At 66.7% G+C, this 22,085-nt stretch overlaps 3 protein-coding genes across 3 annotated transcripts; all 3 read right to left on the bottom strand.

The window, feature by feature from the left end:
• Positions 1–381: 381 nt before the first annotated feature.
• KCNH4 (potassium voltage-gated channel subfamily H member 4) lies at positions 382–9,271 on the bottom strand. The gene is made up of 18 exons (XM_034070284.1): positions 9,196–9,271; positions 6,589–6,822; positions 6,339–6,470; positions 6,207–6,221; positions 6,027–6,154; positions 5,215–5,458; positions 4,867–5,024; positions 4,169–4,376; positions 3,886–4,080; positions 3,435–3,634; positions 2,841–3,090; positions 2,522–2,736; positions 1,729–1,776; positions 1,416–1,652; positions 1,300–1,382; positions 1,108–1,214; positions 933–1,012; positions 382–837 (listed from the first exon to the last, which is right to left on the bottom strand). Exons 1-18 carry the CDS (start codon positions 9,269–9,271, stop codon positions 382–384), a joined length of 3,066 nt encoding a protein of 1,021 aa, XP_033926175.1.
• A 634-nt stretch (positions 9,272–9,905) lies between these two features.
• HCRT (hypocretin neuropeptide precursor) lies at positions 9,906–11,106 on the bottom strand (the record flags this gene model as incomplete). Its single annotated transcript, XM_034070151.1, has 2 exons — positions 9,906–10,392; positions 10,885–11,106. Coding segments are annotated over 2 exons (663 nt in total), but the record flags the coding sequence as incomplete, so codon positions are not given.
• An 827-nt stretch (positions 11,107–11,933) lies between these two features.
• On the bottom strand, positions 11,934–21,595 carry LOC101879517 (inactive phospholipase C-like protein 2). Its single transcript, XM_034070164.1, has 6 exons — positions 21,422–21,595; positions 14,396–16,885; positions 14,007–14,210; positions 13,564–13,639; positions 12,365–12,474; positions 11,934–12,184 (listed from the first exon to the last, which is right to left on the bottom strand). Exons 1-6 carry the CDS (start codon positions 21,593–21,595, stop codon positions 11,999–12,001), a joined length of 3,240 nt encoding a protein of 1,079 aa, XP_033926055.1. The 3' UTR covers positions 11,934–11,998.
• Positions 21,596–22,085: the final 490 nt, after the last annotated feature.

Below are 22,085 nucleotides of genomic sequence, written 5' to 3'. Positions count from 1 at the left end.
CGGGGTGGAAAAATAGAGACTTTATTGAGGGACGGGGCGGGGACCCCCCCCCCACGAGCACCCCTCCCCCACGAGCACCCCTCCCCCACGGAACCCCCCCCACCGGGAGCCCCCCCCAGGGACCCTCGCACCGGGAGCCCCCCCCAGGAACCACCGCACCGGGCACCCTCGCACCGGGACCCCCGCACCGGGCACCCCGCGGGCACCGGGTCTAAAACGGGATCAAACCCCTGCTGGTGTCTGCGCACCCCGGGGTGCTCCTGTGGGAGCGGACGGGAGGTGCACGGTGACCCCGGGGGATCGGGTGCCGGTGGCCGGGTCAGAGGGAGCGGGGCCGCGGGGAGGGGTCCCCATGGCCAGATCCCCCCGGCGCCCGCGGGGTCAGTGCGAGCTGGTGGAGCCGGAGCGGGGCTGCGGGGGGATGTGGGACCGGGCACCGGCCGCGCAGCCGGGGAAGGAGTGGGCAAAGCGGTGAGGCAGCCCCGGGGGCGGCGAGTCCGGAGCCCGGCGGGGCTCAGCGCTGCGGGTGTCCCCCCGGGACGGGCACGGCCCCAGCCAGGGGTCCGCGGCGGGGCTGGCACCGGCGTGGGCAGAGCGGCTGCGGACGGGGCAGCGTTTGGCCGGGGGGCTGGAGCAGGGGGAGCTGCGGGAGCTGGGGGCAGCGGGGGGCGGAGAAGGGGGCACCGGGGCGGGGGGCGATAGGGGCCGAGGGGCTGCAGGGGGCAGGCGGTTGGGGCAGGCAGGGGCCTGTGGAGCACACAGGCGGCTCTGGAGCAGCTCCATCATGCGCTGCAGCTCCCAGCTGAGGTGGGAAACCTCCTGGTTGAGGTGGTTGATCTGGAAGGGGAGGGAGAGCCGTGAGCGCCGGGGGAAGCTGCCCCCGGCAGAGCATCCCCGGTGCGCTCCGGACGGGCCTCCGGCCCCCAGCGCACCTCCTGGTTGAGCCTCATGATGTTCTGCTTTATCTCCTCCGCTTCCAGCACCAGCGCTGGGCTGCACGCGTTGGTCCCTGCTGGGAAAGACATTTCCAGTGGTGGTGGAGAGCTCCCCGAGCCCCCCAGCCCCACGGCCAGCGCCCCAGGCCTTGCCCAGCACCGCGGGACGTACCTGAGCTAGGGGAGTCCCTCGCCGTCCTCTGCAGCGGGGGCTCCACGTTGAAGCAGAAGGTTTGCGGCTCCGACGTCCTCCCGTTGTCCTCAATGCCATCCACAACCCTAGGACAGGAACAGGGTGAGGGCTGAGCCCCTCTGCCACCATTCCCAGGGCACCAACCCGCAGCAGGACACGTCCCAGCCTCACCTGGGGCTGAGGTCCGGGGGGCCGTAGGTATGCAGGGAGGGGATGAGGAGCTTGGGCGGCCTCCTGCCCGCACTGCTCTCCTGCTCCTGCCGGCACTGCGGAGAGGGGCTGCGGGCCCGGCTGCAGCGGGCAGGGGAGCGGCAGCTGCGCCGCAGGGCCGGAGCCTGGCACAGCTCATCCCCCCGGAGGCTGCCGGGGGAGCCGCGCCGGGCAGGGCTGCTCAGCGGCGGCAGCAGCAGCTTGCGCCGGGCGCTGGTGCCAGGGGAGCGCTGGAAGACCTCGTCCGGCTCCTCCTCGTCCTCCAGGACGGACGGAAGGGGCTTCCCTGTGGCTGCACCGCTCTCCGGATGGGGCTGCGGGTGGTGCAGGGGGAGGTCAGGGCTGGTCGCCACCCCGGCCCCCCGCTCCCGTTCCCGGCGCAGCACAGACCTGCGGAGCCTTCGGCAGCCGCGGGGACCGGGGGTAGCGGCAGAGCCCCTGTGGGGAGAGCAGACGGCACCGGCTCAGCCGCACACCGGAGCCCGGCACGGCTCTGCTGGGGCCGGCTGCAGGCAGACAGCACCGGGCGTGTGCTCCGCTCCCCCCTCAGCCTTCAGCCCTCCCGGCCTCTCCGTGCCCCTCTGGACAACCAAACCTCCCCCAGCACCAGCGCCACAGCCTCTCGCCTGCTCTCCTTTCTCTGCTGCTGTCACGACACTGATGAACGGCCCAACCTCGGCCTGTGTATCCCAAGCCAGAGCCAAGGCTGCATCCTAAATCCCATCAGAGCATCAGCTCCCACGGGAGCCAGGCTCCATTTGCATCCTCCACCCTTGGGTTATTTATCCCTTTCCCTGGAGATGGATGTGCTGGGGTTTTGGCTCCCTAGGATGCAGATCCCCTGCTCCACCTCTGTAGGGCCTGGGGCTGTGGGTACCGCTCAGTGCCAGCGCAGAGCCAGCAGCAGAGACGGGGGAGGAGAAGCTCTGCAGAGCTATTTCTGCGGCAGAACATCCCGGAGCCGGCAGCGTGACTAAACCCACACCCCCCGGCGCTGCCTCCTGCGCACCGGGGGGGCTGTGCCCCGCTGCCTGTCCCGCAGTGACCCCCAGTCCTCTCCATCCTCGTTTCCAAGCCTTCCATCCTCCTCCTGCTCCACAGATGCTCTGGTTTCCAGTTCCCCAGAGTTACACCAGGACAGGACGTACCTGCATGGCCATAGGGAGGGAGGACACGCACCTACCTCCATCTCGCTGCCCTCCCGCAGGTTGAAGGTCAGGTCCTGGTGGATGTCGGCCGTGAACTTGCTGGCATACTCGGGGTAGAGCTGCAGCACCTCGCAGAGCCCCCGCAGCCCGATGTGCTGCAGGTCGCAGTAAGTCAGCGCCTTCACATCTGCATTGGTCTTGATCACCCGGTCGGTGCTGCACAGGTCGGCTCCGATCAAATCCCCTTTGCCTGCAGGAGGGCACCGGGGTGGGCTGGCAGCATGAGCCCCGGACCCCTCACCCTGCCGGGCAGCACAAGGGGACCGGGGGAGCATCCGCGCCGGCTGCCCTCACCCAGGATGGCCAGAACCACGTTGTCCTTCAGCACCTCGAGGGAGCCGGAGCAGACGAAGTAGTTGGCCTGCAGAGCATCGCCCTGGCGCAGCAGGTACTCCCCGGGGGCGCAGAACGAGGTCTTGATGTGGAGCGAGAGGGAGCGGAGGCAGCCGCGGCTCGCGGTCTCGAACACGGGCAGCTGCAGGATGTCCTTGTGCAGGTGCATGGCCACGTCCGCACGCAGCTCGTCGGGGAAGTTGTGCAGGAGCTGCGGAGAGCGGGGCCGGGTGCTGGGTGCGGGTGGCAGGAGCAGGCCCCCATCACCCTGACAGGGGACAGGCCCCACTCCGGAGCAGAGCATCGCCCCACTGGCAAACATGGGCCAGCCCTGGTACAGTGAGGGGCTGCCTCTGCCCCATGGGTCTGTCCCATTTCCTGTGCTGACAGGAACCTGCCCCAGACCTGGTGCACAGCTCTGGTCCCTCCAGCATGGACGTGTGCACATCTGCACACGCTTGCACACACGTGCACACACACACACATTGGCACTCTCATAGCTGGCCCTGCCAGCCCCTGGAGAGGGGCTGCACCAGCCCAGCCAATATCTCATACCTCGTTGGCATCAATGCCGTTGTTCACCGACCAGGTGGTCTGGAAGTACTCCAGCATCCGCTGCTTGAGCTGCTGGGGCAGGTGGTGGACACGGATGAAGTCCTTGAGGTCCTTCATGCGGGTGTGATAGAGCGAGCGGCGCGAGTACATGCGCTGGATGATGGCTGTGACGTTGCCAAAGACCACAGCGTGCATCAGTGCTGAGGACCAGGAGGACAGCATCAGACCCACTGAGGGGGCCCAAGCTACAGCTGGGCTCTGCCCCTGCCAGCAGCATGGGTCTGAGGGGTGCAGCACAGGGGACTTCTCCCCTACCTCCAGCCCTGGGGCTCTCCTACAGCCCTCACATGTTCATTGCCTGCCCCCAGTGCCCTGCCCAGGTTTCTGCTGCACCCACTGCTCCAGCTTGGGGGGATGAAGCCCCCAAGTGCTGCCCCACTCCCCTCCTCACCCCCAATGAGCATGGTGCAGATGGAGAAGATCTTCTCAGCATCGGTATTGGCGCAGACGTTGCCGAAGCCCACACTGGTCAGGCTGCTGAGGGTGAAGTAGAGGGAGGCGATGTAGGCGCTGCGGATGGAGGGGCCCCCCAATGAGCTGTTGATGTAGGGAGCCTCCAGCCTCTTGCCCAGCTCATGGAGCCAGCCTGCCAAGCACAGCCAGGGGTTAGCACCAGCGCAGCCCCCACCCCTGCCCCACCTGAGCGTGCCCCCGTCCCCCTGCAGCCCCCTCACCGATGTCCCAGGTCTGGGGGTCGTTGCTCTCCATCTCCTTGCGCCCAATGACGTACCAGATGCAGGCCATCCAGTGGGCCAGCAGCGCGAACATGGACATGAGCAGCGTGAGCACCATGGCACTGTACTGTGAGTACCGGTCCAGCTTCTGCAGCAGCCGCAGCAGCCGCAGCAGCCTCACTGTCTTGAGCAGGTGAACCAGCGAGGTCTGGGGAGAGGGGCAGGTGCTCAGGCAGGGTGGGAAGAGATCCCCTTCACCCCCCAGCAGGGACCCTTCACCCCCCCAGAGCCGTCAGGAAGGTCGTGGGCTCTATGACCAGATGGGATGTGTGTGTCCCCTGCAGCCGCCCAGCACCGAACCATCCTGCAGGATCTGGGGTGATGGAGAGGGGCAGAGAGGGGAGACACTGCAAGTGCCCCTCATTGCAATGGGGGGTGTTTGCACATTGACATGGAGCTGCCCTGAATCCTGGGCAGAGCACAGGCATGCAGGGTGCTGAGTACTGGGTGCTGGTGCTGGGTGCAGGCCGGGTGCCTGCCCACAGCTTCTGCAGAGGTGCCTCAGCAGTTACTGTCGTTTGTGGCATCCTCTGGTTAAATTGGGATACGTGGGAGGTTTCCCACTATATCCATCACCACTTCCCCTTGCATCCCTGCGGAAGGGGCTGCCTCCCACCGGTGCTGCCAGCAGCACTCACCACGGTCACATTGAAGATGTAGAGCAGATCGAAGGGCAGAGCAGCGATCAGGTCCACGAAGAACCAGGTGGCCACGTAATGGATGCAGATGGAGCGGGGCTCATACACCACCTGCCCCGACTGGCTCACATACGTTGTCCTGAAGTTCAGGATGATGTCTGCACCGGGAGCAGCACCAGCCCTCACTGCACTGCCACCACCAGCCCGGGGCCCACTCCCAGGCTGCTCAGCACCAGCAGTGGGGGTAAAGCACCGGCTCCCATCCACATCACCCCACAGATCTGCTCCTCCACCCTGCCCAGCCACGTCCTCCCCCCAAACGGGTGCTCAGCCCCGGCATGCACCTACCCAGGATGAAGAGCATCTCCACAGCGATGTCGCTGACAATGGTGCTGCGGGCAGCCGAGAGGGTGTCCTCTGTGCCCGTGAAGCAGACATTGTAGGGCACGGTGATGGCCACGTAGAAGGTGGCCAGGAGGATCAGCCAGTCCCAAAGCGCCTTGAAGATGCTGTAGTGGAGCAGGATGAAGCGGGACTTCTGCACTGCGGCCACTTTGTACTCGGGGATGGACAGCTTGTTCTCAAACACGTTCTGGGGGAGCAAGCAGAGGGTGGCACATGGTGGTGCACAAGGGGTAGAGGTCACCACAGTGTCCCCCCCTCCTGATGCCAGGGTGATGGCCACACCTCTCCAATGGGGCACATGGACTGCTCTGAGGTCACCCTCAAAGATGGGCACAGAACACCCAGTTATGGTGTATAGAGGAGCGTGAGGCTAATGCTATTAACAATAATCCACCAGCACTGCCAGCTGCTGCCTGGAGCATCCCAGGTGCCAATTCACATGCTGGGGCAGAGCCCCCCCCATGCCCCACAGGGACATGGTGCCGCTGGGGACAGTGGGAGCCCCGCACTGGGGCCCCGCAGCCCGGTAACGGTGCCCCCGGGGCCGCGCTGTGAGCGACCGGCTGCGCTTCCCGATGGCAACGTGTGAGGAGCGGCACAGCCCTGCGGAGCTGCCGATGCCAACGAACCCCATTTGCAGCCCGGATGCTGCTGGATGTGTTCAGCATCTCAGTGCTGGGAGCAGGCTGGTACCAGCGCTGCTGCAGCATCACCAGCCTGCCCTGCTGAAGCTGAGGGTTCCCCCGGGTCCTTACACGGTTGATTTTCATCTCGCTCCGGTCCCTCCGGGCAAACTGGCTGCTGAGCCGGTGCAGCACCGTCCGGCCCTGCCTGCGCGCTGCCCGCAGCTGGCAGCTCCCGGGCCTCTTGCTCCTCTGCTTCTCTGCAGCACACACAACGCGCTGGGTTAGCGGCTGCGGCCGTGCTGGTGCAACCGGGCAGGGGCTGCTCTGGGTCCCCTCCCTGCACTGCTGAAGAGAGGCAGGCAGGAGCCAGCAGGGAACTGGGAGCCCCTTTGCCACTTGCCCACTGTGCTCATCCCTCCCCGTCCCACATCCATGGCTCACCCTCCTTCTTGTCCCCCACGTGGCTCCTGCCCCGGCTCTCTGTGATATCCTTGAAGGAGAAGAGGAAGAGCACCACCTCCCCCTTCTCGTTCTTGATGGGCATGATGTCCAGCAGGCACCAGAAGGCAGCTCCTGCATGGACAAGAGGGGTGCTGAAGGCAGGAGAACCCCTCTGCCCCTCAGCGGCTTCACCCTGCGGACGCATCCACCCGGAGCCACAGGCAGGGTCCCAGTGCCGTGCACCACTCACCACCCTTCTTGTAGAAGCAGACCTCGGTCTGGTACTCCTGCCTGCCGTCCAGCACCTTCTCGATGCGCTGCAGGACAGGCTCGCTGGTCTCAGCCCCATAGAGGAAGCGGCAGCTGCAGTTCTTCTGCATGACCTCGGTGCGGGCGAAGCCGGTGAGGTCGCAGAAGCCGTCGGAGCAGTAGACGATGGGGAAGCCGCAGCGGACCTGCGCGTTGGCCAGGATGAAGTTGCTGTCTGGAAGGAGAAGCAGCTGCCCCTGAGGGCTCGGGGCCACCCTGGGGGCACAAAGGGCAGCTCAGCCCTCCCGGACCCCCATGGGGCCCTCTGGGGAGTGGAGCCAGGTTTGGGTCTGGCTGCACCCAGAGCTCGCTTGTTCCCTGCCTTGTGGCCTCTGAAGCCTGCCCCAGCCCCATGCACTGGGGTCCTGGAGCCCAGATCCAGCTCCCAGCTCCCATTGCCAGGCGATTCCTGCCTCCCTCTCACCATCTGCTGCTCCCACCTCCCTCCAGGGCTCCGGCAGCTTAGCAGGAGCCATGGCAAACACAGCGGGGCACTGGCAGCCCTGGGGCACTGGGCTGTGGGGCTGTGACCTCCAGCCCACCAAGAGTGGGGCAGAGAAGCCCCAAGCCTGGGATGAGTCCATGGCCCATGCTGGGTGACCTTGGCCCACAAGGGAAGATGGCCTCATGCTAAAAGGGTGCCAGGGAAGTGGGTGCATGGCCATCATGGACTACACCTGCACCCAGTGACGGCAGACCAGGGTGTCTCCAGACCCAGTACAGTCTCCAGCTCATGGGTCCGCAGCCCAGCACCCCTGTACCCCAGAGCACAGGCACAGGCAGACATGGTCTGACCCCTCTCACAGTGAAGGAGAGAGCCCTTGGAAGTGCATGGCATGCATATGGCAGGGCAGGGACACAGGAGGCTGCGGAAGGAGGGGATGCAGCTGCAGGCAGCCCTGGTACCACAGGGGTGCAGCGGGGCCACCACAGCTCAGCTCAGCCCAGGATTAGCTTGGGGAAGCAAAAATAGCTTGAAGCTGTGACTAAGGCCAGATTTTGGCTCTGGGGAGCCAGGATTATGGCATTGTCCAGGACGTGTTATTAGAACAGGAAAAAAAGGGCTTGCATTTGGGAGCAGCTCTGCTGAGCAGGGGGATGCAGCACTGGGGGGCTCAGCAGCCCCACTGTCACAGTGAGCAGCTCACACAGATGGGTACCCTCAGGCCCAGGCAGGGTTAACTCACCCGGGTATCACTGGCTAAAGCCCCTCTCCATGGCAGATAAAGCCGATAAGAGTCACATCAAACCAGCAAAGCCTGACGCTATTTAAAAGTGCCTGGAAGGTGGCAGCCAGATGGGGATGCTGCTAGGGGCAAATCCCATCTCCCCGGGGCAAATTCCCAGGGGTTTGCATTGGTTGGGGTGCTGCAGGCAGCTCCCCTGGGCACCCTGCTCCTCAGAGAGCCAGATCCAGCCCTGGGAAGCCTCAGCCCTGCAGATACAGTCACAGCATCACCAACACAAGGCAGATGTAGCTCTACCCTGGCACCTCTGGGCACAGGTGGGGAAGGTTCAGGGGCTGCTGCCTCTCACTGCAGTCCCAAAGGGAACATCCCAAATGAGAGCTCCTAAAGGGAAATGACACCCTGTGTCATCTGGGATGCTCCAGAACACGCCAGGCCAGGAGCCAGCCAAAACCTGTCCCAGGGCTGCTTCTGGAGCCCTGATGCTGTGCGAGGGGAATACTGGCTCCGGTGCCATGCTCATACCGGTCCCTTGCTGCAAGGTGGGACATGGCCAGCCCCGCAGGCAGTTGGTCCAGGATACCCCTGCTCCGGGAGGTTTGGGGGGAGCCTGGGGTCAGCCCTGAGCATGGCCTGTCCCCGGCTGACTGCATGGTGACAGCGGTGCTGGGAGCTGGCACGTGGCACGCCGGCATGATCCCCTCCATAGCATGCCAGGGGTTTAATCCATCCTGGCCCCAGCACATGGACATGGATACAAAGGGGAGCCCAGCTCTGGGGGTGCACCAACAGCACCTCCAGCTGTGCGAAGTGACCCCGACAGGGGGGATGTCCCCCCAAAAACACAGCTCCCTCGCACCCACCTTTCCAGGGGCATAACCCCAAACCAGTGGGCGCTTTGCTAACGGGGTGGCGGCCTGTGCAGTGCTGCGGTTCCCCGAGGGCCCTGCCATGTGTCGCAGAGGTGACAGCCACGGGCTGTGCCCCATGGCAGCCCCACAGCCCCGAGGAGCCGGGGGGCAGAACCCCAACCCCGGTCCCCGCGGGGTCAGGCAGAACCAACGAGCCCCCGGGGACCCGACACCGCAAAACGGGGTTCCGGGGTGCTCCGGGGTGAGCTGGGACCAGCAACGACCCCCTCGGGGACCCCCCCCAGCCCCGGGGCCCCTCCGGCCCCTCCCGTCGAGCCCGGGCTCTGTCCCTGGTGCTGAGCACGGCCGCGGGACCGGCAGCGGGGAGAGCCCCGAGCACGGACACCGGGGGTACCGGAGCGACGGACACGGGGTCCCCGGGACCGTGCAAAGCGCAAGGACGGCCGCGACCCACCGACCCCCGACCCCCGTCCCCCGGCCCGGCCCTACGTGTGCCATCGAAGCGGGTGGCGATGGTGTCCAGGAACGTGTTCTGCGGCGCCAGCAGCCCCTTCATCACCGGCATGGTCCCGAGGCCCCTCCGCCGGTCCCGGAGCCCCTCCGCCGGTCCCGGCTCCGAGGGCTGGATCTGGGCTCGGCCCGGGGCTCCCGCCCCGCCCCCGCCCCGCCCCGGGCTCTGCGCGCCGCCGGCACCGGGAGGGGCCTCGGCACCGGCACCCGCCCGTGGGCAGGTGGCTCTGATCTGCACCGCCCCACCGGAGGCACCGGAGGCACCGGCGGCTGCCAACGGGGCAGGACCGGGGACACCATCCCCATCCTCAGCTGATGGATGAGCCCGGGGGGGACAGGACCCATCCGGAGCCTCCCCAGGCCCCTGCGCAGGGACGGGGCGATGGGGACCACGAGGCTCCCTGGTGCTGCGGTGCGGGTGCTGCGAGCCTTTATGGGAGCTTCACAAACACCCCCCAGCTCCCAGCCAGCCTGGTCCTGGCTCTGCTCACTCCAGTTCTGGTCCTGCTGTGCCAGCCCCACGTACCCCTCCCGTCCCACCCCAGAGAGGAGGCAGAGGCAGTAACATCGGGCTCTCATTTATTGTAAAAGGCCGGCGGTGCCTGCAGTGCCCTGAGCAGGCTGGGCCAGGCCAGCAGGAGGTATGTCAAAGTGCTATTTACACCGAGCTCCATGCCAGTGTCCCTGGGGCTGCCCCCATGGATCCTCGCTCTGTTCCTGCTGCCCCCACCCCTCTCAATAAAAGCTCTTAGCAGCTCCCTGGGCCTGGCTCTTGGTCAGCTCCTTCCCCGAGTGTCCCTGGCACTGGTCCCTGGGGCTGGCAGGGCTGGTGTCAGTGCCCCGCAGCATTGGCTGCGGGTCTGCAGCCATGGGGCAGCCGGATCCGTCGTGGCAGGCGGTGCCAGGGCGATCCCCACGCTTGCCCATGGTGAGGATGCCTGCGGCATGGTTGCCGGAGCTGTGCAGCAGGCGGTAGAGCCGGCTCTGGAACGCCGGAGGGACACTCTTCCTCTTGCCCAGCGTGAGGATGCCGGCAGCGTGGTTGCCCATGCCGTGCAGGAGGTCATAGATGTGGCAGGAGCAGGTCTTCTGCCGGCAGCACTCGGGCAGGTTCTGCCGGGCAGCAGCCAGGGAGCAGAGGAGGAGCAGGAGCAAGAGGCAGGCAGCTCTCTGGAGCTGCTGGAGCAATGGGCAGCGTTAGTGCAGGGCAGCACCAGCACCACTGGGCAGCCTGCCCTGCCCACCGGTGTCAGCCCCATCTGCCCTGGTCCCTGTGGTGCTGCTGTGGGGTCCCAGCCCCACATCCAGGGTATGGCAGCACAATCCGACCCCACCAGCACCCATGAACCCCAACCACACTGTGACCAGCACCTGATGTGGGTGCCCTCACCAGCACTAAGCAGCCACAGCAAACCCCCTCCCCTTGCTGCCGAGTGCTAGAGCACCCACACTTGGCACCACAGGCACCATGCGTCCACCTCCTTCCTGAGGCGCCCAAGCAGGGCTGAGCCCCACAAGTGGCCACTGGCCAGAGCTGGGGAGCCCTGGGGAGGAGCCGTGAGCTCCCAGCTTCCCAAGGAATTGGCCCCCTCTCACCCCCAGCCCCACATCCCAACCTCCCCCCATCACTGCCCTCCTGGTCCCAGAAGCTGCAACACCGCACCCCACCTTGGTGTTGGGCACCTCCATCCTTCCTGCGCTCTTCAGGAGGCCGAGCAGAGCTGGGGCATGTCCTGCTGGGCAGCCGGGAGCACAGCCCCTGTGCCACTGCCACCGCTTTATAGGTCCTGGCACAATAGTGATGCCAAAAATACCGGTGGGGCCGGGCGGCTGCGGCCGGTCTCTGGGAGACACGGGCCCGTAGCCCGGAGACCGCCCAGGCCTTTCCCCTCATTTGCAGCTCCTCATTGTGCGGGTGCCCAGGGGCCATCGCGCTGCCGGGGAGCCTGGCACTAATGAGGCCGTAATTGCCCATGGGCCCCATGGCCAGGCAGGCACAAAGGGGCCGAAGGGCAGCGCTGGGCTGCTCCTGACAGCAGCAGCGCAAGGGTCCGCTCCTTGGGTCCCCATTAGGCTAATTAGCTTCCTGAACAAACGGGTGCTGGGCAGCTGCTCTGCTCCTTGACGTGGGGAGTCGTCACTCTGGACACAGCTGGTGATGGGGGAGCAATGGTGCCACCCTTCATCCCCTTCGGTAACCCCATCCCACCTCAGCCCTGCACCAGGCACCCGGAGGGAGTAGCAGGGCATCTTGGTGGGTCTCACACTGTTTATAATGCTCCATAGCCTATCCCAGACCACCCCCTGCCCATTGCTTGTGCCAGGACTCCCTTATCCCTAGGGAATAAGCCCTGATGTTTTCCTGATGCCAGAAGCCGCAGCTCCTGCCTGGGCCCATTTTTGGGCTGGTGAAGGCAAAACCCATGGCCCTGGAGGGGGCAGAAGTCCAGCCCCAGGCTATAACACAAGAGGGTCTGGCACAGCAGGCTGGGGGTCCACACACACAGGGGTGCCAGCATCCCCGTGGCCCTGCGGCAGGGCACTCGCTCTGGAAGTGGATGGAGGGATGGATGAGGCCCTGGGAGCTCAGGCCAGGGAGAGAGCTGGAGCAGGCGCATCCCTCCTCAGCCTCTCCCTTGGTCCCCCTGCAGCCCCTCGGCACGGCAGAGCACAGCCCCACACGCTTCCCTCCATGCAGAGCCTGCAGGCAGGACGGGGCTCCCTGCTCCCTGTCCCTGCAGTAGGGGAGTGCTCAGTCCGGGCCCCAAGCCCCAGGCCGGGGTCAGCAGGACGCCGCTTCACCACCTCCTTCTGTCTCCGGGATGGGCTCCAACGGGGCTCGCAGCCGGGGGGGCTCCGGCGAGGCTGAACCGTTCCTGCCGATGCCGCAGGACTGTCCCGCGTTGTGGATCTGCCACAGGTTGTCCAGCGCCTCGGCCTTGGCGTGCTTGAGGAGGTCAGCCTGGCCCTGAGGGGAGAGGCCGTCACTGGGGCTGCCCCACTCGGGCTCCCCGGACCCCCCTGCGGTGCATGGGGTGCCCCATCAGCCACCCCCATGAGCACCTCCTGGACCCCCGAGCGGCTCCGTGCCCATCGCTGCCGGAGCATCCTCGGGGTTGGGGTGAACCGGGATCCGCGGGCCCCTCACCTTCAGGACCGTGATGTTCCAGGCGAAGCTCTCCAGCGCCTTCTGCAGCTTGCGGCCCCGCAGCCCCTCCTTGGCCTCGATGCGGTGCAGCTCCTTGTGGAAGTCCATTCCTGCACGCACGGAGCGGTGCTGAGCGGGGACAGGGCTGCGGGACGGCGGCTGCCCATGGCCCTGCGGCCGGAGCCGCTCCGACGGCGGCTGCAGCCGTCACCGGGCACCGTGCTCGGCCCCAGCCCCGCGTGGATCCGCGGCTCCGGGGGGGGGTCGGTGCGGGGCTGCCCCCGCCGTGCGCCGCGTGACGGCCCCGTGAGCGGTGCCGCATTCACCGCCCCCCCCGCAGCACCGGCTCCGGGCCCACGCGAGGCGCCCACGGGGCCCGTTCACCCCCGGGCTGTCACTCACATCCCCCCCCGGGCACTGCAGGGGCGAAAGGGGGGGGCAGACAGCGCCTGGGCACGGGGATGGGGCTGCAGCCCCCACAGCGCTCCCTGCCCCACAACACCCCCATTTCAGCAGCAGGGTCCTGCAGCCACAGGAGCCCACCCGGCCCCGCACGCAGCCCGTGCCCCCCTGACTGCCCCCCCCCAGCGCTGGCAGAGCCCAAAGCCAAGAGCTCGGGCAGGTTTCCGGCTGCGGCGCAGGCAGGGAACAAGCAGAGCTGCTGGCAGCAAGGATGGCACCGGCTGGGGGGGACAGCAAGGCTGGCACCGGCTGGGGGGGGCAGGCAGCGGCAGCACCTGCCTGTGTGGGTTCAGCCACGTGTTTTGGGTCCCTAGCACTCAGTTGCCGTTCTACCATCAGCCCCGGTCTGTTATTTCTGGTGCTAATTATATTGCGGCGGTTGGCAGATAATGACTCTTCCCGGCTTCCTCATCAGCCTCCTCCGCTCGCCTCCCTCTCCCCGCTCCCCCCCGCGCAGCCCCTGCAGCCCACCCACTCAGCACCCTGCTCCGGCGTGGCCCCAAGCACCCCCATGGCACCCGGCACCGCGCAGGCTCCCACAACCACACCACAGTGCCGGAACATGGGAAACCTCAGGGCCACCAGAGCCAGGAATCCTTCTCCCATGGCTGACCATGCCTGTGCCCAGGTCCACATCTTGGTGCCAGACCCACTGAACCCTGCAGGGACCTCTTCCGGGATGTGCCCTGGTCTGGGGCATGGAGCAGCACCAGGGTTAGAGGTGCCCCAGGACCCACCTGCCTGCTGTGCCTGGATGAGCTTGCTGTACACGGCATCGGCCGACTCGATCAGCGTCCGGCTGGTCTGGATCATCTGGGGAGAGGGGAGCTGTGAGGAGCTGGGCAGAGCGGATGGGGAGAAGGGGCTTGGGCAGGGGCTGCCCCTCGCCCCAGCGCTGCAGCTGTTAATGGGGTTTCTCCCACCCGGCAGGACCAAAGGAGTCCCCATGAGCAGCCCTGGCACAGGGTGCAGGGGACAGGGGCTGCTGGCTCCCAGGGCTCGGAATGAGCCGGGTCCACCTGCACCTCAACAAGGGTCCTCCATGGGCAGCCCCCAGCAGCCTCCCCATGCACCGTGATGGGCGCAGCGAGTCAGGGTGCCCGTCCTGGTTGTCCTGGTGCCCCTGGCCCCACAGAGCATCCCCATAAGGAGTCAAGCCCTGGTGGGACACAGCACTCACCGTCTCGTAGGCGGTGAGGACCTTGCGCAGCAGGTCCGGGATGGGGCCCTGGGCCTCCATGGGGGGGTACTTCTCTGCCAGGTTGAGGGTGACACTGGGTGAGCTGTCACTGTGCAGCAGCCATGTGGCCACCGTCAGGATGCACTGCTTCATGTTGGCAGCAGGCGTCAGACCACACAGCTCCTTGAAGGAGACCAGGGCATTCTGTGGGTAGAGACCAGAGTCAGGGGCTCTGCCAGGGAGCCAATGTCCCCATTCTCCCATCTCTCTGCTCCAGACGAGGCCCCTTAGTGCATCCCCCAGGAGGAAGGGGGACCCGCGTGCTCCCCATCACTCACAGACCAGCCCCATCCTCCCTTAGGTCCCCAGTGCCTCCATGTGTTCTGTACCTGCACGTTCTCCCGCAGGTCAGTGGCCTCTCGCAGCGGCTGCGTCGCCGTCCGGAAGACCTCATCGATGGCCTTGATGCCGGTGGCCTTGGTGGACGTGTACTCCCGCACCCGGCGGCCCCGGCGCCCTGACAGCCCCCGCCGGTGCCCCTTGCCCCCGCCGCGGCGGTCGGTGATGGCCACGTGCACGAAGAGGGTGGCGTGGGGCAGGGGCTCCCCAGCGAGGGACTGCAGCGGGACGTGGCGGTAGCCGGGCTGCAGGCACTCGAAGGGGATGGTGTACTGGGCGATGAACTCATCCCCGATGTAGTCATCATCCAGCACCACGAAGCGCAGGACAGCCAGCTCGGGCAGGTTGATCTGGAACTCCAGGCTCTCATCAAAGATGGGGTTGTCCCCGCTCTGCAGGGCCGTCTTGGTGCGGTGCTCGGCGCAGTCGGCTGGGATGCCGTGGATCTCGGCACACACGTAGGGCTCCACCACCTCCCCCTTGGCCCCCGAGCCCTTGGGCTTGGGCAGGTTCTGCCCACTGATGACCTTGAGGTGGAGGAGCTGCGCGGGCACCCCGGGCAAAGAGTCCTTGGCGTTGGCACTGAAGTAGGAGACCTCCTCCCGCATGATAGCAGGGCGCAGGACGTAGCCACAGGCGCCGTTCTGCCGGAACCAGCCCGCGTTCAGGTCCATCATGAGCCCCGGGGTCTGATAGTTCATGGCCACCATCTGGCAGCCGCACTTCCAGAAGTCCTGCGGGTTCATGTTGCTGGCGTCGATGCGCATGGGGCTGGGGTAGACGCGGGACAGGAACCGTTTGTTGTAGCTCACCAGCTCGGCCGGGCACTCGTTGGCGAAGCGCCCGGCCTCCACCTCGCTGAAGGAGCACATCTGCCAGTACCGCTGCCCGCGCCGCGAGCTCTCGAAGTCCTGGAAGGGCACAGCCTGGCACAGGCTCACCAGCTCCGACAGCTCCCGGCTCAGGCGCAGGCGCCGGGGCCCGGCCGCGTCCGGCACCTCCCGCTCCTCCTGCCCCAGCCGCCGCGCCAGCTCCCGGCCTTCCTCCTCATCCGACACCTCCCCCTCGCTGTCCTCGCAGCCGGGAGGCAGCTTCTTGCCCTTGATGAGGATGCGGCCCTTGAGCTGCTCCGGGGAGGGCAGGTAGGAGGCGGAGGGGTCAGGGGGCTCCAGGTACAGCTTCTCGCCCAGTGTCTTGCGCAGGCACTGCGCGGCCAGGCGCTGCTGGGGGGCTGAGCACCGCACCACCAGGCAGAGGATGAGCGGGTAGGCAGAGGCGGTGAAGGCGTGCTGGTCGATCAGCCCCACCACGGCGCGGAAGGGCACGCAGGAGCCGGCCGAGGGGCTGGTGTAGACCACGGGCTCACCCTCGGGGCCGTCCCACAGCACCAGCTCGATGCTGCGGCAGCCCAAGCCCAGGGCGCTGATGTAGCCGCTGATGTCTGAGCGGCCCCAGAAGGTGTCCTCCAGCAGGCAGGCGCTGTGGGCAGAGCTGATGTAGTAGTGGGACAGCGGCTGGGCCATGTCCTGGCACACCTTGCGGTGCTGCGGGTCAAAGATGGAGCAGTCAGCGGAGAGCAGGTAGCGTGTGAAGCCATCGATGGCCAGGTAGCCCTTCTCCCGGCCCTCCTTGGAGGGCTCGTACTTGCCGACGATCTCCAAGCACTTCTCCTCCGTCACTCCCTCCATGCCCTGCTCCACCTCCAGGAACATGAGCAGGTCCTTCAGACCCAGGTATTCCTTGTTGCTGGAGAACTGCACCAGCAGGAAGAAGATCTCGGGGCGGGTGCAGAGCTCGCAGTAAGCCTCCACAAAGAGGTCGCAGGGCACATCCGCCCCGGGACGCTCACTGGCCTTCTGCAGCTCCTTGAACTTCAGCTCGATGGTGGAGCTCTTCATGCCGGGGTTGAGCGCCTTGATCAGCTGCACGGCGCGGGATACAGGGATGCGGCCACACTTCTCCAGGTCGGCGAGGTCGAAGACGGAGGAGATCCAGGATGTCCGGAGGCTGGGGTGGCCGGTCCCAGGCGCCTCGGGGCTGTGCTTCCCATAGGACACCAGGTACCGGAGCCCCATCACCCAGGCGCTCACCACATCAGCCGAGCCGGCCACCAGGTCCAGGGACTCGTAGTTGTCTCCATAGATGATGGAGAAGGCGCACTCATCCGGGAACTGGTCGGAGAGGCCATTGCTGCGCAGGACGGGCGTCTTCTTGCCCACACGCACCTCTTTGACCGACTTGATCTCGATCTTGGCCTTCTCCGAGTCCTTCTTGGAGGGCTCCCAGCGCACGGAGCGCATGTCGGCATCCAGCACGAAGAAGCGGCTGTACATGCGCGAGTTGGAGCGCACCTTCTTCAGCTCACAGCCCTCCAGCATGAAGGAGATGCAGGCGGCCGTGCTGTTGATCTTGCGGTCGTTGGGCATGGTGCTGAAGGACACCGTCTTCTTCTTCTGCGGCGGCCGCTGCCGGGACCCATCCTGCCAGGGTGGGAGAAGGGGGAAGAGCCGTCAGGGATAGGGCAGGCAGTGTGTACCCCACCATGCTCTCCCCACCCCAGCCCAATGCACAGCATCCCAGGGTGCCCAGGGCACTCCATTGACACATGAAGCCCACGTCTGCCCCAATCCAACCCAATCCCTGGAGGCTGGGAGCCGGCTCCAGGCCTGGCCTCCCCCATAGCTCACTGCATGGTTTATTTTAACTCTGCTTTCCTTCCTTCCTTCCTGCTCCCAGCCCTGAGCCGGATCCGTCCCCACTGTTCACTCACCCTCAGAGGCATGGCCGCACGCAGGCAGCCTGGCACGGTCCCCATCTCCCTGGCCTGGGGATGCCAGAGGAAACCAGGTGCCCGCAGGAGCAGCCCATGCCCACAGCATCCCCATCCCTGCACTGGGGTTCCCCCCGTGGCCCCTCACACCTTCCCCTGCACTCCAGGGACCAGCCGCAGGCACCATGGCACTGAGGTACAAGGATGTGTGGGGTGCCCCTTGGTGATGCGCCCGCATTGCTGCCATGGGGACCCCCGTTAGGCCCCCCACTGCATCTGCTGGGGAGTGCTGCAGGACACCAGTCACCACCAGTGCCACTCGCTGTGGACAAGGGTGGTCCATGGCCCCATCGCACAGACCTGGTGATGCTACTGCCTGTACCCCCCATGCCAGCTCTGCTGCTCAGCAGGGAAGGGGACCCTGCTGCCAAGGGGCTGGAGAGGGCAGGGGATGGGGGGAACAGCAGGGCCAGGAGGATATTATGGGATAGATTTCATTAAGTAGCACAGTAGGAAGAGATTTAATCCACTTCTTCAAGATTATGGTGAGTCACCTCTAATCTGGTGGTGCCTCCAGCAGGGGCAGGTCCTGCCCAGCTGTCCAGGCTGGGGGTGATGGGATGTCCTCTTCCGGCACCCCAAGAGCTTCAAACAGGAGCAGATGAGCACATCCCCATGCCTGACTCCAAAGGGTATGACTGCCCCAGTCCACAGCCCAAGGGCAATCAGGACAGGGCATGCAGGCACCCAGTCAGCTCCCCAGGGATGCCCAGGACATATTCCTGGGAATAGGAAAACCGGCTCTAGCCCTTAGCCCCACATTAGAGCCAGCTGGATCCTGGTCACACCATCGGCCAGCCCCATGGGGAAGGACTCCAGACACTTCCTGCGAGCACCCACTGCCGGCAGCCCCATCAGCCTCGAGGGGTGATGTGAGCACCTCAGAAGGCTCCATCCTGCCCCGCAGCTCCGGGACCCGCTGCTCGCCCCAGCACACACCCCCCTGGGCGGCTCCTCACCGGGCCCACAGCCGAAAACAGGAAATCCATCCGGAAAGGAAACACGGGCGGGGGGACCGGTGCACCCAGCTCGGGACCTGCCTCCCGCTGCACCCAGCTCGGGACCTGCCTCCCGCTGCACCCACCGCAGGGCAGGCGGGGGAGCACCCAGCACCCTCCCCACAGCCTGGGTAGGGGAGCGGGTGCCTGGTGCAGTGCATTGGGCTTATCCCTACCTTGGCAAAGCTGCTGATCCCAGGCAGCCCCTTGTGCAGGAGGGCTTCAACCCTGGGGATACCTCACTAAATGCTCTGTGAGGTGCAGGCAGGAGCAGCACAGGCAGGAGCAGTGCAGGCAGGAGCAATGCAGGCAGCAGCAGTGCAGGCAGCCAGGCCTCAGAGCACAAGACGATACCAGCAGCAGTGCAGGCAGGAGGATGTGGTACCCACGGGAACAAGGAGCATCCCTAGTGACAGGGCAGGGCTCTGCAGGAGCAGGGCATCCCTCTCACTGTGCCACTGCTGCACACATGGCACCGACACAGTCCAGCTCTGCGGCACCAACCACGATGCCAATGGCAAGTGTGGGCATCGAGGTGGGCACAGAGGGCATGTCTCAACTCGGCTGCCTGCGCTTTGCCGGGCTCTGCTGCATGTGCTGAGCACCTCTTCAGCATCCTCCCTGGCAAGCGCAGCAGCCCTCATCCCAGCTGCTGGCCGTTGTCACTGGCCACACAACCCGTTCCCAAGCACAATGATGGGAAGACCCCCCCCCATGCCTGCTGTGTGTCCCCCCCAGCAGCTCGTGACAGCAGGAGACAGAGGAACCGAAAGCCTCCGGGGCTGTGGTGTCTCGGGCTGACCGCGGCTTCGCTGTCCAGCCAGGAGAGCAGGATCCTTCTCCAGGCCATGGGGTGTGCGGTGGGCACAGAGCTGCTCCCCAGCCTGGCTGTGCCGTCGCCCACCCACAACCAGCACCCCCAGATCCCACCTCTTGCCACTGCCCCCGGCCCGGGCTGGGATGCAGGCGGCAGCAGGCGGCACCACCGGAGCGGAGGCAGTGGGAGGCCAGGCACAGGCAGGGCTTTTCTATCACCGTTTGTTCCCTGCCAAGAAGAAAGCGAGTGACACATCCACTCCCCGCGGCACCAGCTGCCGCTACCCTGCAGGGGCCGAGGAGCCGGAGCTCGGCACGGAGGGACCGCGCAGCTCCTGGGGCTGGTGCGGGGTGGGGAGGGGGCAGAGGAGACAGGGCAGTGGGGTGGAACTGATCCAGCATTGCCCGTTCCTACTCCAGCATCCTCACCGGAGCTCCAGCCCCTCCGCTTCCAGCCTGGGAAGCAAGCCGGGAGCAGGCTGTATAGGCAGGGGATGGGGATGCTGCAGGGAGCAGCTCTGCCCCTGCCCCAGCACAAGGATGCTTCTCGCTTTCAGATTCACTCCTCCAGCCTGTTCTGGAAATCCCAGAAAATAACAGAGCCGTCAGCTCTTCCCACACGTGCCTCCACTGCACCAGGCAGCCCCTGCCCTGCCTGCAGCTCGGCTGTGCCCATCGCTCAAGCGCCTGGCACCAGGCCCCCTCCCCGCTCCACAGCCCCTGCACCAGCACCACGGCAGAGCCGGGGGTGCAACCCCCGACTCCCACCCACCGCCGGGGGAAGCTGCTGCAGACCCCACAGCACAGGAACAGCCTCAGCATCCCCCAGGGATTGGGCTTGGGCAGCTGCTCCCCAGGTCCTGCTGGGGCTGGTTGGGGCCCAGAGCGGTCGGGGGTCCCCATGGACCCTCTCCCTGCTGCTGTGCAGGGTTGGTACGAGCTGCTCCCTCCCACACCGAGGGCTCTCAGCCCGTGGTGATGGAGGGGCTGGCAGAGGACACGCTCTGTTTGCCCCGTCCCTGCTGCGCTGGGGAAGCAGCAGAACCACTGCCTCCAAACAGGTGGGGGCAGGAGGAGCACGGCGTGGACCCCCCCAGCACCAGGACAGGATCGGGCCCCGGATGGGTCTGTTGCTGCCTGACGGAGCAGCAGATGCTGGGAACGCCGTCCGGGTTTGACCTCCCGCAGCAGCGCTGGCCCTGGGCCACCGACCTTCACGTGAGGCCAAATCCTGCGGTGACGCACGGCGGTGACGGGGATGTGCCCGGCCCGGGAGCCAGCGAGAGCATCAGCTCCAGCTGCAGCACCCACGGCTGGGCCCTGGGCAGGAAGCAGCACTGGGAGGCCCTGGGAGGAGAGGGAGACCCTGGCCAGGTCCCCAAGGAAACCGGGCACAGACCCGCACCGGCACTGGCCTCTGGCTGCATGGAAGCACCAGGAGGTCTCTCTCGAGGGTCACCATGTGGGGCACAGCCTGGCTGGGATACAGGGTCCCTCCAGGCACCCCAAGGAGGGACCGACGGCTCTGCTCAAAGAACCTGGTCCCCGGGGGGCAGAAGAGTGGGACTGAGCCGGCCCCACAGGAACAGCCCTCACACCGGGTATTAATAGCACCGGAGCAATCCCAGCTTTAAATAGGCTGCCAGGAGTGGGGAGGCGGGTCTCAGGCGGACAAGACCTATTGTGTCAGCGAGCACCGGCGGCAGAAGCACAATCAGGGGGGTTCACTTAGGAAAACACGCATGTGGCCCCCTCCCCACCAGACCCCCGGAGACCCTCTGGGGCCCAGAACCCCTGCCCAGGCACAATGCAGCTCTGGGCAGGTGCTGAGGGCAGGTCAGGAGCTGGCCAGGCTGGGCCCAGGGCTCAGCACCTTCACAGGAGTGAGAATGGGAAAGCAGGAGGTGCTTGGGAGCCAGGCTCAGGCATCTCCTCAGCAGCACCCATGGGTGACCTGAGCGGGACAGGGCGCTGCTGTGGTGCAGCAGGAGCAGCATGGCCATTCGGGACCCCATGGGCTCAGCAGTGGCAGGACAGGATGACCCCCGGCCGAGCAGAGACAGGCCTGGTCCTGCAGCATGCACAGCCCGAGCCAGGCTTTGCCCTTGGGGAGCCGGGTGGCAGGAAAGGCACGGGGACCTGAGGCAGCCGTGGCACGAGCAGCGCCGGTGATCCCGGTGCCGCGGGCGGGGGCAGCCCCCGGGTACCGATCCGGGGCTGCAGCTCCACAACCCGGGGGGGGGGGTCTGCGGGCAGGGGCAGCGCCGTGGGCAGGCGGGGCCGATGCCGGCGGGTCCGGGTACCCGGGGGGCAGTGCCCGGTGCCCCGAGCGCAGGTGCGGGGGGCGGTGGGTGCCGGTGCGGGGCTCTCACCTTCATGATGCTGGCGCGGGGCGCGGCGGGCGCGGGGCTCCGCTCCGCTGAGTGCTCGCGGCTGCTGCTGCCCGAGCCCGAGCCGGGGCTGCCGCCGCTGCGGGGCCCGTTGGGCAGCGGAGGGGCGGAGCGGGGCGAGCCCGGCGGGGGGGGGCCCCGGGACCCCTCCGCCATCCCCCGCGGCCTCAGGGCAGCGGCCGCCGCGGGGCCCCGGGCGCCCCCGGAGCCTGCGCCCGCCGCCGCTGCGGGCTCAGTGGCGGAGCGGGCGGGAGGCGGCGCGGACGGGAGGAGGGGACGGATCGGGGGCGGGGACGGGGCCGGTGCGGCCCCCCCGGCTGCAGCGTCGGGAGCGGGGATGGGGCAGGGGGGATGGGGCAGTGGGGACCGAGCATCTCCCCCCTACCGGCCTTCGTCCAGCACCGCAGCTGCCGGGCCTGGGGCTGCCCCATCCCGGTGGGACCGCTGCCAATCCCGCACTCGGCAGCCGGGCACCCACAGGGAACCGCAGCCTTGGTACCTGCACCCGAAGCAGCTGCACCCCACAGCCCGCACACGGAACACGCTGCACCCCACAGCCCGCACACGGAACACGCTGCACCCCACAGCCCGCACCGGAACACGCTGCACCTGCAGCCCGCACCCGAAACATGGTGCACCTGCAGCC

This window comes from Melopsittacus undulatus, chromosome 17 (assembly GCF_012275295.1).
Source record: "Melopsittacus undulatus isolate bMelUnd1 chromosome 17, bMelUnd1.mat.Z, whole genome shotgun sequence".
NCBI lineage: Eukaryota > Metazoa > Chordata > Aves > Psittaciformes > Psittaculidae > Melopsittacus > Melopsittacus undulatus.
The sequence above is the reverse complement of the archived record's forward strand: the minus strand, read 5'-3'. Positions and strand labels throughout refer to the sequence as shown.

Coding starts and splice junctions, on each gene's coding strand:
- LOC101879517 (XM_034070164.1), bottom strand. CDS start 21,595: ATGGCGGAGGGGTCCCGGGGCCCCCCCCCGCCGGGCTCGCCCCGCTCC. Junction 13,640..14,006: donor TCCTCACCGCCTACGAGACG/GTGAGTGCTGTG, acceptor CCCTCTCCCCAG/ATGATCCAGACCAGCCGGAC. Junction 12,475..13,563: donor CATCCAGGCACAGCAGGCAG/GTGGGTCCTGGG, acceptor CCGTGCGTGCAG/GAATGGACTTCCACAAGGAG.
- KCNH4 (XM_034070284.1), bottom strand. CDS start 9,271: ATGCCGGTGATGAAGGGGCTGCTGGCGCCGCAGAACACGTTCCTGGAC. Junction 1,777..2,521: donor GGGAGGGCAGCGAGATGGAG/GTAGGTGCGTGT, acceptor CTCTCCCCACAG/GGGCTCTGCCGCTACCCCCG. Junction 1,383..1,415: donor CCCCTGCCCGCTGCAGCCGG/GCCCGCAGCCCC, acceptor TGCCGGCAGGAG/CAGGAGAGCAGTGCGGGCAG.